The 15,948-nt window shown below is 45.0% G+C and overlaps 2 protein-coding genes across 2 annotated transcripts in view; both read right to left on the bottom strand.

Moving 5' to 3' along the window:
• The window catches only part of LOC111954998 (solute carrier family 45 member 4-like), a 91,746-nt gene that overhangs the window by 59,652 nt on the left and 16,146 nt on the right, over positions 1 to 15,948 (bottom strand). The gene's annotated exons all lie outside the window — the stretch shown is intronic.
• Positions 14 to 2,060, bottom strand: LOC139023257 (uncharacterized). The gene is made up of 2 exons (XM_070436004.1): positions 1,031 to 2,060; positions 14 to 792 (listed from the first exon to the last, which is right to left on the bottom strand). Exons 1-2 carry the CDS (start codon positions 2,058 to 2,060, stop codon positions 14 to 16), a joined length of 1,809 nt encoding a protein of 602 aa, XP_070292105.1.

Here is a 15,948-nt window from a genome sequence, read left to right as displayed (position 1 = left end):
GTCTGTTGGGGGGCTACTGGAGTCTGGAGTTGGTCTGTTGGGATACTGCGGACTGGAGTTGTTCTGTTGGGGGGGTACTGGAGATGGTCTGTTGGGGGGTCTGGAGGATGGAGTTGTCTGTTGGGGGGATATGGAGCATGGCTTTGGTGGATACTGGGACTGGAGATGGTCGTGTTGGGGGGATACTGGAGATGGTCTGTTGGGGGTACTGGAGGACTGGAGATGGTCTGTTGGGGGTATGGAGATGTTTGTTGGGGGGTACTGGAGGCTGGAGTTGGTCTGTTTGGGGATACTGGGAGGATGGAGATGGTCTGTTGGTGATATGGAGGACTGTAGAGGTCTGTTGGGGGTACAGGTGGACTGGAGAGGTCTGTTGTGGATACTGGAGAACTGGAGATCGGCTGTTGGGGGTACTGGAGGACTGGAGAATGGTCTGTTGGGGGTACTGGAGGACTGGAGATGGTCTGTTGGGGGGACTGGAGGACTGGAGTTGTTCTGTTGGGGGTTGGAGGATGGATTGGTCTGTTGGGGGACTGGAGATGGGTGTGGTCTGTGTGGGGTGGGGTACTGGAGTGGTTGTTGGTGGATACTGGAGGACTGGAGATGTCTGTTGTGGGGGGTACTGGAGACTGGAGTTGGTCTGTTGGGGGGTATGGAGGACTGGAGTTGGTCTGTTGGGAGGGTAACTGAGATGGTCTGTTGTGACATACTGGAGGACTGGAGATGGTCTGTTGGGGGGTATCTGAGGACTGGAGTTGGTCTGTTGGGGGGTACTGGAGGACTGGAGATGGTCTGTTGGGGGGGTATGAGGAGGATGGTCGGTTGGTGGGTATACTGGAGGACAGAGATGGCTTGTTGGGGTACTGGGAGGACTGGAGATGGTCTGTCTGGGGGTACTGGAGATGGTTGTTGGGGGTACTGGAGGATGGAGTTGGTTGTTGGGGATACTGGAGGACTGGAGATGTCTGTTGGGGTATTGGGAGATGGTACTTTGGGGGTTACTGGAGGACTGGATGGTCTGTTGGGATACTGGAGGACTGGAGATGGTTGTTGGGATCTGGGATGGATCTGTTGGGGATACTGGAGTGTTGTTTGGGGGGATACTGGATGATGGTCTGTTGGGGGGGGTACTGGAGATGGTCTGTTGGGGGGTACTGGAGGACTGAGATGTCCGTTGGGGGGATACTGGAGATGGTGCGTTGGGGGTTGGAGATGGTCTGTTTGGGCGGTATGGAGGACTGGAAGATGGTCTGTTGGGGGTATGGAGGACTGGGATGGGTCTGTTGGAGATCTGGAGGACTGGAGATGGGTGTGGAATATGGAGGACTGGAGATGGTCTGTTGGAGATACTGGAGGACTGGAGATGGTCTGTAGGAGAGCTGGACGGACTGGGAGAAGGTGGTCTGTTGGGAGACTGGAGGGGACTGGAGGATGGTTGTTGGGATACTGGGGATGGAGATGGTTGGTTGGGGTACTGGAGGGACTGGGATGGTCTGTTGGGGATCTGGAGGCTGGGAGAATGGTTGTTTGGGGGGTCTCGAGGCGTGGAGGTTGTGCTGTTGGGGGTGAGTGGAGGAGTTTGTGGTATGGTGTTGTTCTGTTGGGGGGTTAGGGGGGATGGTGAGTTGTTGGGGGGTGGGAAGGGAACTGGGATGGTTGTTGGGGGGAGGTATGGGATGGTTGGTCCTTGGGGGGGGGTCTGAGAATGGTCTGTTTGGGTGGGAGGGGTATGGAGATGTGGTGGTTGGGGGTGGGGATGGAAAGGGCTGGGATGGTGTGTTGGGGCGTGCTGGTGAGGCCGGAGTAGTGGTCTGTTGGGGTATCTGGGAGACCTGGAGATTGGTTGTTGGGGATACTGGAGGACGTGAGATGGCTTGGTTGGGGGTACTGGAGGACTGGGAGATGGTTGTTGGGGGTACTGGGAGGACTGGGATGGTTGTTTGGGGGGGGGGTATGGAGGACTGGAGATGGTCTGGTTGGGGGGGGGGGGTGGGGGGTATGGAGGCTGAATTGGTCTGTTGGGGGGTGCGGGCCGAGGAGGGAGGGGATGGAGGTATCATAGGGTGACTGGGAGTTGGTCTGTGGGGGGAGGGGGGGGGGGGGGTCGGGTACGTGAAGCACTTGGTGAGGATGGTGGGCCTGTTGGGAGGGGGGGGGGGGGTACTCGGAGGGAGGCTGGAGGACAGATGGCTGTTGGGGGGGGGGGGGGGTAACTGGAGGGAGTGGCAGATGGTGGTTGGGGGGCTGGGATGAGGGACTGGAGATGGTCTGTTGGGGGGTGAGACTGGAGGATGAGTCTGTTGGGGATACTAGAGGAAGTCTGTTGGGGGTACTGGGGAGATGGTCTGTTGTGGATACTGGAGGACTGGAGATGGTCTGTTGTGGGGGTACTGGAGGACTGGAGTTGAGAAACACTGGTCTACTGCAGGCCAGGGTATCCATCCTCACTTTATGGGGCCCATTTCCTCATGAGAGATCAGTGGCTCTCCCTACCTGATGAAAGATGCACAAGAGACCAGGTGTGCGTCCCAAATGGTACCCTAATCTCTATATAGTACCAACCGGCCCAGGTCAAGTGTTCCATTTGGGACGCATTCTAGGAGATGGACTGGTCTGTGTGAGAAAATCAGTGGCTTGCAGTGATTGAGCAAAGGCCTCTGATACAACATAGTCATGTAGAACTAAGTAATGCAGGCAAAACACTGGGTCTTCTGTGACCGGGTACTGAACCATTACACCCCTTATCCCTTTGTAAGCTTTAATCAATAATCACCATTTTAACACTATACTAGCTAAGCATCCATAAGATGCATCAAAAATTATACCGTAAGTGACAGTTACAAGGGGGCAGAATAGGGGCTCCGGAACCAGTCAATCAAGACCTGTTAGCACTTGGAGGGCCATGGGGGTTCACTGCACGCTGACTGGGGATCTGAATGTGCCGGAGAGGCTCTCTGGGTTAGGCCTAGTGCTCACACTGCCTGTCAGTCAGTAGTTTTGAGAAAGAGAGAGGAGAGAGGACATGCTGACGAGAGGCTGAGAGGCGTGACTGCAGGAGGGGTCATGGTTTCAGAAGGACACGTCTATAGGCTACATATAAATGATTGAGTCTTGGAACTGCTCGTTTAATGCATGCGCCATCTGAGAATCCACTAGCCAATTCCCACACTAACATTAAGCAGTCTCTCTCTCTGGTGCTTTTCATTTATATACAGAGGAGAGACCTGAGAAGGAGACCGGAGAGAGATTGTAGTGCATTATAGGCTTTCATCTTATGAGTCTTTGGATGAGTTTCCTCATTTGATGCAATAAGAAAACACAAGCTGGGAGGAAGAGAGTTTGTTAGAAGGGGATATATTTAGCTTTGGGCAATTGGTGTTGCCTTTATTCTCTGAATGATGTCTGCTATGTGAGTGGCCTGCTATGTGAGTGGGTTAACCACTAACAGTACTTCAACTGTCTCAGATTTATAACCCTTATAAAAAAGAACTTATACCGTATCCATTTAGCTAACCTAGTCACATGAAAAGGTAAAGCAATCCAATAGTTTCCCACTAACATTCAACCACTGTAGCATTTCCACTAGTGCCTATGCTGCAGTGGCAAAGAAGAACAGCAGATGTAAGGAATAGGCTATTAGTCCTTTTCAATACAGCTGTTGCCAGGCAGAATAACAACCTAGTCTCTTCTCGGCTTAACAGTATGTGTATGAGAGAAAAGCAAACAAAAGGCCTCAGTATAAACATTCTGAAGGACAGAGCAGGACAGAGGGGCTCAGTCGGTGAGTTATCAGTGTGGGTAAAAAGACCCTGTTACTAACTGCCCTCCCAGCCTGCCTGCTGTGTGCCTGCTGCCTGACACAGGACGGTTACATAACAGTCACGTCGTACTACACCCTCCACCCTGCCTGCATCCACACCAGGAGGGGAGCTGGGGAACGAGAGGCTAGGGGACTGTGAGTGTGTGTGTGTGGTTGGGGGGGGGGGGGGGGGTAGTTCAGTTTAACCGTTTTGTTTCTTTGCTGCACTAAGCAGGATCAGGGTTGTTACTCCCCCCTCGTGTCCTGTCCAATCGGCAGTGAGCAGAAGTGTGTTGTGAATTTGACCCGTGTGGTCAGAGGAGGGCTGGTTTCAGTGAACCACACAGGCAGGCTACGGCTCTACGATTAATCATTCAGGGTAGGAATGAGTCTCTCGCTCTCTCTCCAAAGCAAGGTCGACGGGGCTGTAGTGGAGCAGGTTGAGAGCTTCAAGTTCCTTAGTGTCCACATCACCAACAAACTAACATGGTCCAAACACACCAACACAGCCGTGAAGAGGGCACAACAAAACCTATTCCCCTTCAGGAGACTGAAAAGATTTGGCATGGGTCCTCAGATCCTCAAAAGGTTCTACAGCTGCACCATCGAGAGCATCCTGATGGGTTGCATCACTGCTTCGTATGGCAACTGCTCGGCCTTCGACCACAAGGCACTACAGAGGATAGTGCGTAAGGCCCAGGACGTCACTGGGGCCAAGCTTCCTGCCATCCAGGACCTATATAGTAGGCGGTGTCAGAGGAAGGCCCTAAAAATTGTCAAAGACTCCAGCCACCCTAGTCATAGACTGTTCTCTCTGCTACCGCATGGCAAGCCGTACCGGAGCGCCAAGTCTAGGTCCAAGAGGCTTCTAAACAGCTTCTACCACCAAGCCATAAGAATCCTGAACATCTAATCAAATGGCTACCCAGACTATTTGCATTGTCCCCCTCCCCCCTTTATACTGCTGCTACTCTGTTATAATCTATGCATAATCACTTTAATAACTCTACCTACATGTACATATTACCTCAATTACTTCGACTAACCAGTGCCCCCCCACATTGACTCGACCGGTACCCCTGTATATAGACTTGCTATTGTTATTTTACTGCTGCTCTTTAATTATTTGTTACTTTTATTGTTTATTCTTATACATTTTTAAAAAAATGAAAAAATACTGCATTGTTGGTAAAGGGCTTGTTCGCGGTAAGGTCCACCTGTTGTATTCGGCGCATGTGACAAATAGAATTGTATTTTATTTGGAATGGTAAAAATAAAAAAAACTTAGAATAAAAATACACTCTTAGAATAAAAAAACACTCTTAGGTTCTAGATAGAATAAAAAGGTGCTAAAAGGGTTCTTAGGATTTCCCCACGGGAGAACCCTTTGAAGAACCTTTTCCACAGAGGGATCTACAAGGACACAAAAAGGGTTCTCCTATGGGGACAGTCGGAGAACCCTTTTGAACCCTTTTTTTCTAAGAGTGTATCAGATGAGTGTCAATAGAAACATTTAGCATTAGCCCACAACCGCCCCGTTCTGTGGTAACCTGACCACTGAATGGCTCTGCTCCTTACCAAATTACATATTTATCTACCCAGGTGACACTCGCAAAGAAAATAGACCATTATTTTTGTATACTCACGTGAGAGTCTGTCAAAAAGGGATTGAGAGAGCGAGTGAGTGAGGGTATGAGAAAAGGAGTGGTATAAAGGGAAGGAAAGAGATATGTAGATGCCTGTAAAGTTCAAGGTTGGGAACAAATGATTAAGTTGCAGTCTGTCGCCTCCTGTGACTAGCTTTAGCCCTCCACACATGCTCAACATTTAGGGCAGCTAGGGGGACTATTTTGATGGTTGTTTATTTACAGTACATGGCTGAAATCAGATTACCTATGCCACTCCACTCATCGCAAACATGGATAGAAAATAAATGCTTTTCCAAGAGGAGATAATCAGTACTGTATAATCCGTACCGTTCTGAAAAGAGATTCACTGTCTGTACATCACTATCAATTATGATACTCAATATATCTATTCCTTATGACTCAATGTGACTATGCTTCCAATCAAATCAATGTTCACAGTTGTGAAAGGTCAGAGTCCTCAAGGTCAAAACTGAAGCGTTTGGTTGTGTAAGACAAAAGCGAATGAGAAATCTTTTGGCTCTGTCGACTGAAATATGACAAGGTTATATAGCCTAGGTCTAGTGAGATCAAAGGGCCAAGACAAAACTACATTGTGACTAGGGCTGTTATGGTGACCATATTAATGATGCTGCCAGTTGAGGACTTGTGAGGCGTCTGTTTCTCAAACTAGACACTCTAATGTACTTGTCCTCTTGCTCAGTTGTGCACCACTACTCTTTCTATTCTGGTTAGAGCCAGTTTGCACTGTTCTGTGAAGGGAGTAGCACACAGCGTTGTACGAGATCTTCAGTTTCTGTCAGGTTGTGTGCTACTGGTAAGAAGTCAGGTGCAGGAGAGCGGAGAGTTGTGATCAGGCGCACACTTTAATTGGCAAAAGTAACAACAGGCGGACGCACCTGCGTCAAAAACCTCCAACCAAATGGCAAAAGTGCAAAGCGCGACAACAGTCACAATAATGCATAAGTTAAACAATTAAACACACTCGGGTTCAACACAGTACCTGGGGAAAAACCAGCCTGGCGCGTAACTTGTAACAAAACAATTCCACACAAAGACATGGGGGAAACAGAGGGAATATATATGTAGTGTGATTAGGGAATGTAAACCAGGTGTGCGGGGAAACAAGACAAAACAAATGGAACAATGACAAGTGGAGCGGCGATGGCTAGAAGACCAGTGACGTCGACCGCCGAACGCCGCCCGAACAAGGAGAGGAGCCGACTTTGGCGGAAGTCGTGACAGTTTCTTGGCAATTTCTCGAATGGAATAGCCTTCATTTCTCAGAACAAGAATAGACTGACGAGTTTCAGAAGGTCTTTGTTTCTGACCATTTTGAGCCTGTAATCGAACACACAAATGCTGATGCTCCAGATACTAAACTAGTCTAAAGAAGGCCAGTTTTATTGCTTCTTTAAATCAGGACAACAGTTTTCAGCTGTGCTAACAGAATTGCAAAAGGGTTTTCTAATGATCAATTAGCTAATCCAAGTTTATCATTTTAAAAGGCTAACACAATGTGCCATTGGAACACAGGAGTGATGGTTGCTGATAGTGGGCCTCTGTACGCCTATGTAGATATTCCATAAAATCTGCCGTTTCCAGCTACAATAGTCATTTGCAACATTAACAATGTCTACGCTGTATTTCTGATCAATTTGATGTTTAAAAAAAAATGGTTTTCTTTCAAAAACAAGGACCCCAAACTTTTGAACGGTAGTGTAGATGTTCCAAAGGTTTGCATCAGCAGCATGTGGGAGCCAGGAGATGCTAAATGTGCTTATGTTAATTAACAGTCAAATACCGTGAGACCGACAGTTATTTGCTTGACAATCACCAGCTGACAACATTTCATGACAGCCAGAGCCCCAATTGTGACCAAACGTGATATTTTGTCAAGCTCACAGTCTTGGGTGACAAAATGGGTCCGGAGAAGGGACCTTCAGTTTTAGGATACTGGAAGAGATAGCTTTCACTGTCAGGCCACCCATCATCAGCAATCATAGAAGTTGAAATACTATAACCGTCTATGTTACCCAACTCAAAACAACAAGTCTAAGGATAAACTGTTGTTCTCATGCAGCTACAAAACAGAAGTTGTAACATCATGTTCTCTCAGGAAGGGAAATAAGATCAGTGTGATGATAATGTCTTTAGAACAGACCCGACACTATATACAGTTGAAGTCAGAAGATGACATACACCTTAGTCAACTACATTTAAACTCAGTTTTTCACAATTCCTGACATTTAATTCTAGTAAAAATTCCCTGTCTTAGGTCAGCTAGGATCACCACTTTATTTTAAGAATGTGAAATGTCAGAATAATAGTAGAGAGAATGATTTATTTCAGCTTTTATTTCTTTCACCACATTCCCAGTGGGTCAGAAGTTTACATTAGAGGTCGACCGATTATGATTTTTCAATGCCGATACCGATTATTGGAGGACCAAAAAAAGCTGTAATATTATTTGTAATAATGACAATTACAACAATACTGAATGAACACTTTTATTTTAACTTAATATAATACATCAATCAAATCAATTTAGCATCAAATAATTAATGAAACATGTTAAATTTGGTTTAAATAATGCAAAAACAAAGTGTTGGAGAAGAAAGTAAAAGTGCAATACGTGGCATGTAAAAAAGCTAAAGTTTAAGTTCCTTGCTCAGAACATATGAAAGCTGGTGGTTCCTTTTAACATGAATCTTCAATATTCCCAGGTAAGAAGTTTTAGGTTGAGGTTATTATAGGAATATTTCTCTCTATACCATTTGTATTTCATATACCTTTGACTATTGGATGTTCTTATAGGCACTATTGTATTGCCAGTGTAACAGCATAGCTTCCGTCCCTGTCCTCGCCCCTGCCTGGGCTCGAACCAGGAACACATCGACAACAGCCACCCTCAAAGCATAGTTACCCATCGCTCCACAAAAGACGCGGCCCTTGCAGAGCAAGGGGAACAACTACTCCAAGTCTCAGAGCGAGTGACGTTTGAAACGCTATTAGCGCGCACCCCGCTATCTAGCTAGCCATTTCACATTGGTTACACCAGCCTAATCTCGGGAGTTGATAGGCTTGAAGTCATAAACAGCTGCTGGCAATCGCACGAAAGTGCTGTTTGAATGAATGCTTACGAACCTGCTACTGCCTACCACCGCTCAGTTAGACTGCTCTATCAAATCATAGACTTAATTATAACATAATAACACACAGAAATACGAGCCTTAGGTCATTAATATGGTAAAATTTTCTTCTGTCTTTGTGTTCATTGCACCAGATAGGACTGTTTCGGTTTTGCCACATTTGTTATTTTGTATTTGTATAGTGTTCACGTTATCGTCTTTTATTAAACATGTTGAACACGAGCTACGCTGCGTCTTGGTCCGATCCCTGCTACACCTCCTCTTCAGACGAAGAGGAAGGCTGCCGTTACAGACGAACCAGACTTGTGGAGGTCTACAAGAGTTCTTGGTTGATTTCTTTTGATTTTAACATGATGTCAAGCAAAGAGGCACTGAGTTTAAAGGTAGGCCTTGAAATACATCCACAGGTACACCTCCAATTGACTCAAATTATGTTAATTAGCCTATGAGAAGCTTCTAAAGCCATGACATCATTTTCTGGAATTTTCCAAGCTGTTTAAAAGGCACAGACCCACTGGAATTGTGATACAGTGAATTATAAGTGAAATAATCTGTTTGTAAACGATTGTTGGAAAATTACTTGTGTCATGCAGAAAGTAGATGTCCTTACCGATTTGCCAAAACTATAGTTTGTTAACAAGAAATTTGTGGAGTGGTTGAAAAATGAGTTTTAATGACCAACCTAAGTGTATGTAAACTTCCAACTGTTGAGCTACCTGACCTAACCTCAACTCCACCCTCTCTGGATGTTGTTTGTGATTGTAAGTACGTAGGCTATATGTGAGTGTGTGTATACGTGAATGTGTATACACTGTGTACTGCTTGGCTAACCAAAATAGAGGCCCAGATATGGATTACATTGGTGGTGTTGGGAGGCCAGCTGACTGAGTGAGGGCGACAGGCTATCAGGTTTAAATTTGTGCCAACCATGCAGGCACATAAACAACCACCACCGACATCACCCTGGGAGAGCTGGGCTGTGTGCACTGGTGACGCCTTAAGCCAGTGGTCACCAACCTTTTCTGAGCTGAGATCACTTTTGTTCTTAAAAAGATATTACTTTAAAAAAAAAAAAAATTAAAACACATTCATCTCAATACATGATCACTGCATATTGGGTATTCTTGAATTGCCCCACCAATGGTTGTTCTTCTCAGACCATTTTAAAAATGATATTTAAAAATGCGAATTATATGATCACACTGGTAATACATAGTATTACTTGTGAGTCAGATTTAAATTATTAGCTTTTTTTTTTTACTGGGCTGATGGTGACTGCATCTGATGGTCAGTCCCAGCAGATGGAGGGAGGGAGAGCGAGAGAGAGATTGCCTCTCACAGTCCCTCAGCTCTTCCTCCCTCTGCAGACTGACCAAAAAGGGGACACTGTCTTCAAGCTGATGGCAAAACACAAGCCGCACTTCATTAGTTCTGACTCATGCACCAATTCATGTTGTTAGTCGTATGACCAGAACGTGAAATAATCCTCGATATTAGAAAGACAAGCCGTAATAACAATGCAAGCCTATCAATTCACTTAGTGCGAGTGGTAGTGCGAGTGGTGCGAGTGGTAGTGCGAGTGGTTTGGGAGAGGGCATTTTAAGGATTATAAAACAGTTGAAGAAAGTGTTGCCAGTGCTGAATAAAATCTTAAACATGAACTCATAAAAAATCAGCTATTTTCTGTAGTCTCTCTAGTCATGGTTTTTAAAAAAAGTTGTGAAATATCACAGTCGAATATCATCTTCATTGTGGAAGCTGCATACACAGTGATCTGAGCTATCGGATTAGCCAGCGGTAGGCCTATAGGTGAACTTGATTTTCTCTCTGGGCCTGCCGGGTAGGCAGAGTTAGTATTTTCAGACGCAAAGAATAGTTTAAAAAAATTAAAAAACTTTGAATACACGGTGCGCAGGACAACTGAATGAAGTGCACATACCGCAAACTGCATGAAGCAAAGACTAGGAAAGCCTTGGAGATGGACCGATCGGTTGGTGACCACTGCCTTAAGCACTCATAAAAGTCCCCAAAAATGTAGGTCTACATGTCCGCACAGTAGTGTTTTAGAATATTGGACCATTGGCTTTAAGAACTTCTGGAATTCTCAGCGCGGCTATTTTTCCAACCACCACCRCATTCAAATGAATAGAAGATGCTAAGGCGGAGCTGTGCTGGTTGGGAATCTTGGGGAGGTGCGCAGTAGGGCTGTGCGTCCCCCACGGAGGGTGGTCTCAGAGCCGCGTAGCCATGTCACAATGGGCCATCAATGGACACTGAATTACACCTGACTCAGGATTGGCGGTTTGTATTTGAATCGTTGTCTTTGAACTCACATACACGCCAATGGCATTGATTAATACAGTCTGCCTACATATTGATCCATTCATCCATCATGAGGTCTTTGATTAGTGCAGTCTGCCTACCTATTGATCGCTTCACCCATCATGGAGTCTGATGAGCCAGCGATCCTGCTCCAAGCCATGACCCATCTGACCTATTGTTGCATGGCGAACATTTTGTAGACTGGATGACTCACTGACCGTCCATTTAAATTGTGTTTGTCGAGCTACCAAGGTTAGATGGTTGGCTTAGGGGGTTGACCTGCTGTAACGTTCTGGTCACAGGTTCAGTTACAACTCACTGCACCGCATACCACATCTCTAGGTCACAGATACAAGTCCTGATCATATACAGTTCTTTTGGAAAGTATTCAGATCTTTTTCTAAATTTTCTTACGTTACAGCCTTGTTCTAAAATTGATTAAATATTTTTTTCCCTCATCAATCTACCCCCAAAAAAAGTTTAGAAATGTTTGTAAATGTATACTTATTTACATAAGTATTCATCCTGTTTTCATTGATCATCATTGAGTATGTTTCTACAAGTCCACCTGTGGAAAATTACATTTATTGGACATGATTTGTAAAGGCAAAAACACCTGTCTATATAAGGTCCCACAGTTGACAGTGCTTGTCTGAGCAAAAACCAAGCCATGAGGTCAAAGGAATTTTCCTTAGAGCTCCAAGACAGGTTTGTGTCGAGGTACAGATCTGGGGAAGTATACCAAAAAATGTCTGCAGCATTGGAGGTCCCCAAGAACACAGTGGTCTCCATCACTCTCAAAATGGAAGAAGTTTGGAACCACCAAGACTCATCCTAGAGCTGGCCGCCAGACTAAACTGAGCAATCGGGGGAGAAGGGCCTTGGTCAGGGAGGTGACCAAGAACCTGATGGTCACTCTGACAGAGCTCCAGAGTTCCTCTGTGGAGGTGGGGGAACCTTCCAGAAGGACAACCTTCTCTGCAGCACTCCACCAATCGGGCCTTTATAGTTTTCCCAAAAGGCACCTAAAGGACTCTCAGACCATGAGAAACAAGATTCTCTGGTCTGATGAAACTGAGACCTCAGACTGGGGCGAAGAAGGTGAACCTTCTAACAAGACAACGACCCAAAGCACACATCCAAGACAACGCAAGAATGGCTTCGGGACAAGTCTTTGAATGTCCTTGAGTGGCCCAGCAAGAGCACGGAATTGAACATGTCTGGAGAAATCTGAAAATAGCTGTGCAGCAACATTATCCATTCCAACCTGACAGTGCTTGAGAGGATCTGCAGAGAAGAATGGAAGAACCAAGCTTGTAGCGTCATACCCAAGAAGACTCGAGGCTGTAATCGCTAGCAAAGGTGCTGCAAAAGTACTGTATAAAGGGTCTGAATAAATTAGCAAACATCTACCTGTTTTTGCTTTGTCATTAAGGTGTATTGTGTGTAGATTTGAGGTAAAAAATGTATTTAATCCATTTTAGAATAAGGCTGTAAAGTCAAGGGGTCTGAATACTTTCCGATTGCACTGTATATTACTTTTAAAAATAATTAAATTATTTCCTAGTCCCATTCCCTCGACTGCTAGGTATCTCAAAGCTCTGAGAAGGGAGAATCCCAGGGCAGTGTGTAGCTGTGTGTACAGTATTCCATCATTCATAACAGTATTCATTTCATTTCGAGCTCAGACAGATCAGATCCCGCCCTGCTTAGAGAAGTGGCAGATCAGAAGAAAAATGTATGGATTTGTTGAGACTCACTGCCCCACTGCAGCCTGATAATACAGTAGGACTTTAAACAAAGTGTCAGGGATGATGATTGTGTGTGTGTATAGCACTGCTGTAGCAGAGGGAGAGTGTGTGAGGCCGGGACAGAAGGCGTTGGTGAACAGGGAGTATGACAAATCCCCCTCACACACACACTCACCTGAACACACTTTCTCTCTCCCACATATATGGCCATAAACACACGCATGTGCAGAGACTCTGCACGCACACACAGCCACAATGTGCTATGTAGATCACCACATCAGCAGGTTTACCAGCTTGAGGTCTAACCGCAGCAACAACCCTGCCTTGTGATGTATAATGGTGGAATTACCTTACAGAAAGCAGTGGAAGAAACTGCTGCGTCAACGATCCAGACATTTTAAGCTGTAAACAAGGGAGGCCAGTTCATTTGTAAGACAAAAAAAAATGAAGCACATTCCCAAGTCAAGTGTTGGTAATTTATGCAGGTATGCCGGTGCTACCAAAGAGCACTGTGAGAATGGAGTGCTTGTCTGAGTAAATGGACAGGCTACTAGAAGTCTTCAAAAAGAGGGCAGAAGTCAGCAACACCCAATAATGGACTGCAACTATTATATTTGTCAGAGGTCCATTCTTGGGACTTGCTGTCTTTCTCCACATTTTTTTGGTAAAGACAACATGCTCTGCTTTGAGTGGCATATTTTGAGTAACTTGCATAACAGAGCATGCTTTTCTAGATAGGGAGGTGGTGACAGGATGAAATGTCAAAACTTACAAAACTATGGTTACAGCATGTAAACAACACATGTCCAGGGCATTTTGGCTGTTCAATGTCAAATGTGTGAGGTCATGCTATGCAAAGTCATCAGCTGTAAGGGTTAGAGTGGACCTATGACCTATCTTGGATACTAACCATACTGTTCCACTCTATGTTGTAGGCCTATGTAGCCAACAACATGGCTGAGACGGCATGGAGCCTGACTGCCATGTCAATTACCTATTCTCTGTTGTTGTGGCAAGTTACGAGGCAGCTTACAGGACAACTATTATAAGGCTATCATCCCTGGCTTTATATTTAGCAGACGGACACTGGCCACCCTAATTCCATGTGGGCCTCCTCTGCCTGCCCGCCCTTCTTCTAGCTTGTCAGCACCTCACTAAGCACAGCTAGCTAGGCCTATACAATCATGAGGGTCATATAGTGGCCTTTCCTAGAAGGCCTTTCGTCTTTGGAAAATAGGTAGTGTTACCAAGTATTTCCGAGTCTCACTTTGAGAGAAGAAAACATTCTTTCAGTGGATGATACTGCATTGCTGAATGCCTCCCTGGGGTGTTGGTCAGGGCAGGTCGTTGAGTCCCTCATCAAAATGGTTCACAAATCATCCTCTAGCCTTATTCTCAGTTTCCCCTTGAAGGAAACCAAGTCATAAACACTAGTCTTGCAATGTCAGCCTACATCTTGTAATGCACAAATCAATTGAAGGAAAAAGGGGAATTTAGGCCTGGTCAGGGTATTTGATACACTTAGGGGTGTGTACCTAAGTGTGATCAACCACAGCTGAAGGAAAGGCCCTGAAGCAAAATGAGAGGGATATTCAAAGACCACAGAAATAACAAGCGGGAAAACATCCAAGAAAATACATTTCATAGATCCCTCTCAGTGGTGCAATGTCAGTTATCTTGATTAAGACCACAGTAGATTCACACCACCGCAACAATTAACTCAAAACAATCCAATGGCAAACCTCCAACACCACAGTATTTTGGTTAGGAAACAGCCCTGACCTTCACGTTACACATACATGCAGTGATCAATTGCACTGAAATGTAAAAACAAGCAGGCGTGCCAGGCTCATTCAAGGTGATGCAGCAGTCTTTCCATGACAACATAACAACCACGTCCCAAAAAAAACACCACGAGTTAGGCGGGGCCTAAGCCTAACGAGGACAGAATATTCTGGCTAGTGTGCATGAACAGCACCCCATGGTCTGCTCTGATAGCTACTGATACACACCTGCACTTCTGATAAAGGTCAAACCAAAACCTCCAGCTCAGCATTGGCTTGACCTAACTGACACACATGCATGCACACACACTAGCATCTGCCGAGTCCCCAATAACCAGATGTTTTCAGTTGAGGGGAAATGGAAAGAGCCTGTAGCTAGGTTTCCATCCAATTGGTGACAGAATTTATGCGAATATTCTAGAAATATGTGCATTTTCCCACCCGTGGTATGTTTCCACCAAATGGACTTGTTCCGGATAAAAATCAGTGCGTAATGAAGTAGTGCACACAAAATGTAACTTTCCACTTAAGCTTTCAAGAACCAAATAAAAATGTAAAGTTCAATGTGTTTCCATCGCATTTGCAACTCTACCGATAGTTTTGTCACAAAAGCTGTTGCGTTAAATAGCTAAATGTGCCTACTCTGGCCTTGGCACCTGCGCTCTAGCTAACAGTTCGCAGATACAGTGTGGGTAGGCTGTGCGGGTTGTCTAGTCCAGTGGTTCCCAAACTGRGGGGCGGCAGTCCGGCTTTGAACTTACGCTCGAAAGTTGTAATAGAATGCACAAGGTGCAACTTCAACATTGGGTGGTGCATCAGTTCCTCTTGTCATGTTAGTCATTGCAGACCTTAGAGAGCTATTTATAACTTTTAAGAAATATCCAGATCAACTAGCCCATTTTTTATTTAAGCTGTGTTCGAATACTCATAACCATACTATTTGTGATGTGAATGTAGTATGTTTATTAGTCATAGTATGGATATAGTTAGTATGCCAAAAGTTCCCGGATGTCGTACTAAATTCGCCAAAATACAAAGTATACATGCAGTGGACACTATTTCCGTCCTTTTATGGCCCATAATGCAATTCTTCATAAAATGGGCGTGGCTTCATAACTTTTCAGATTTGAAGAAAATATGCCGCCGAAGTCCGACGAGAGCGGATACAAATTAATTGCTTTAACTAACTATGACAAATGTTAAGAAAATGCTGAGAAAAGTATTCAAGTAATAACTTTTCAAATAAGTAACGTTACACGTTATGTTGGCTGACAATTTGTTAGCTACACTATCCTTACGAACCACATAGCTTTACAGCAGTATGTACTTTACTGGTACGTTAGCTAGTTACCTATACATTGAACTTGCCAGGCAGTATATTAACTATCTTCTAACTACCCAACATTTATTGACTTGATTATTCACATCCTTCTTAGCTAAGTGGTATAGTTGTGCATTTCAAATTGACATTGTTAATTATGTATCTACTCAGAT

Source organism: Salvelinus sp. IW2-2015, linkage group LG30 (assembly GCF_002910315.2).
Source record: "Salvelinus sp. IW2-2015 linkage group LG30, ASM291031v2, whole genome shotgun sequence".
Lineage (NCBI taxonomy): Eukaryota > Metazoa > Chordata > Actinopteri > Salmoniformes > Salmonidae > Salvelinus > Salvelinus sp. IW2-2015.
The sequence above is the reverse complement of the archived record's forward strand: the minus strand, read 5'-3'. Positions and strand labels throughout refer to the sequence as shown.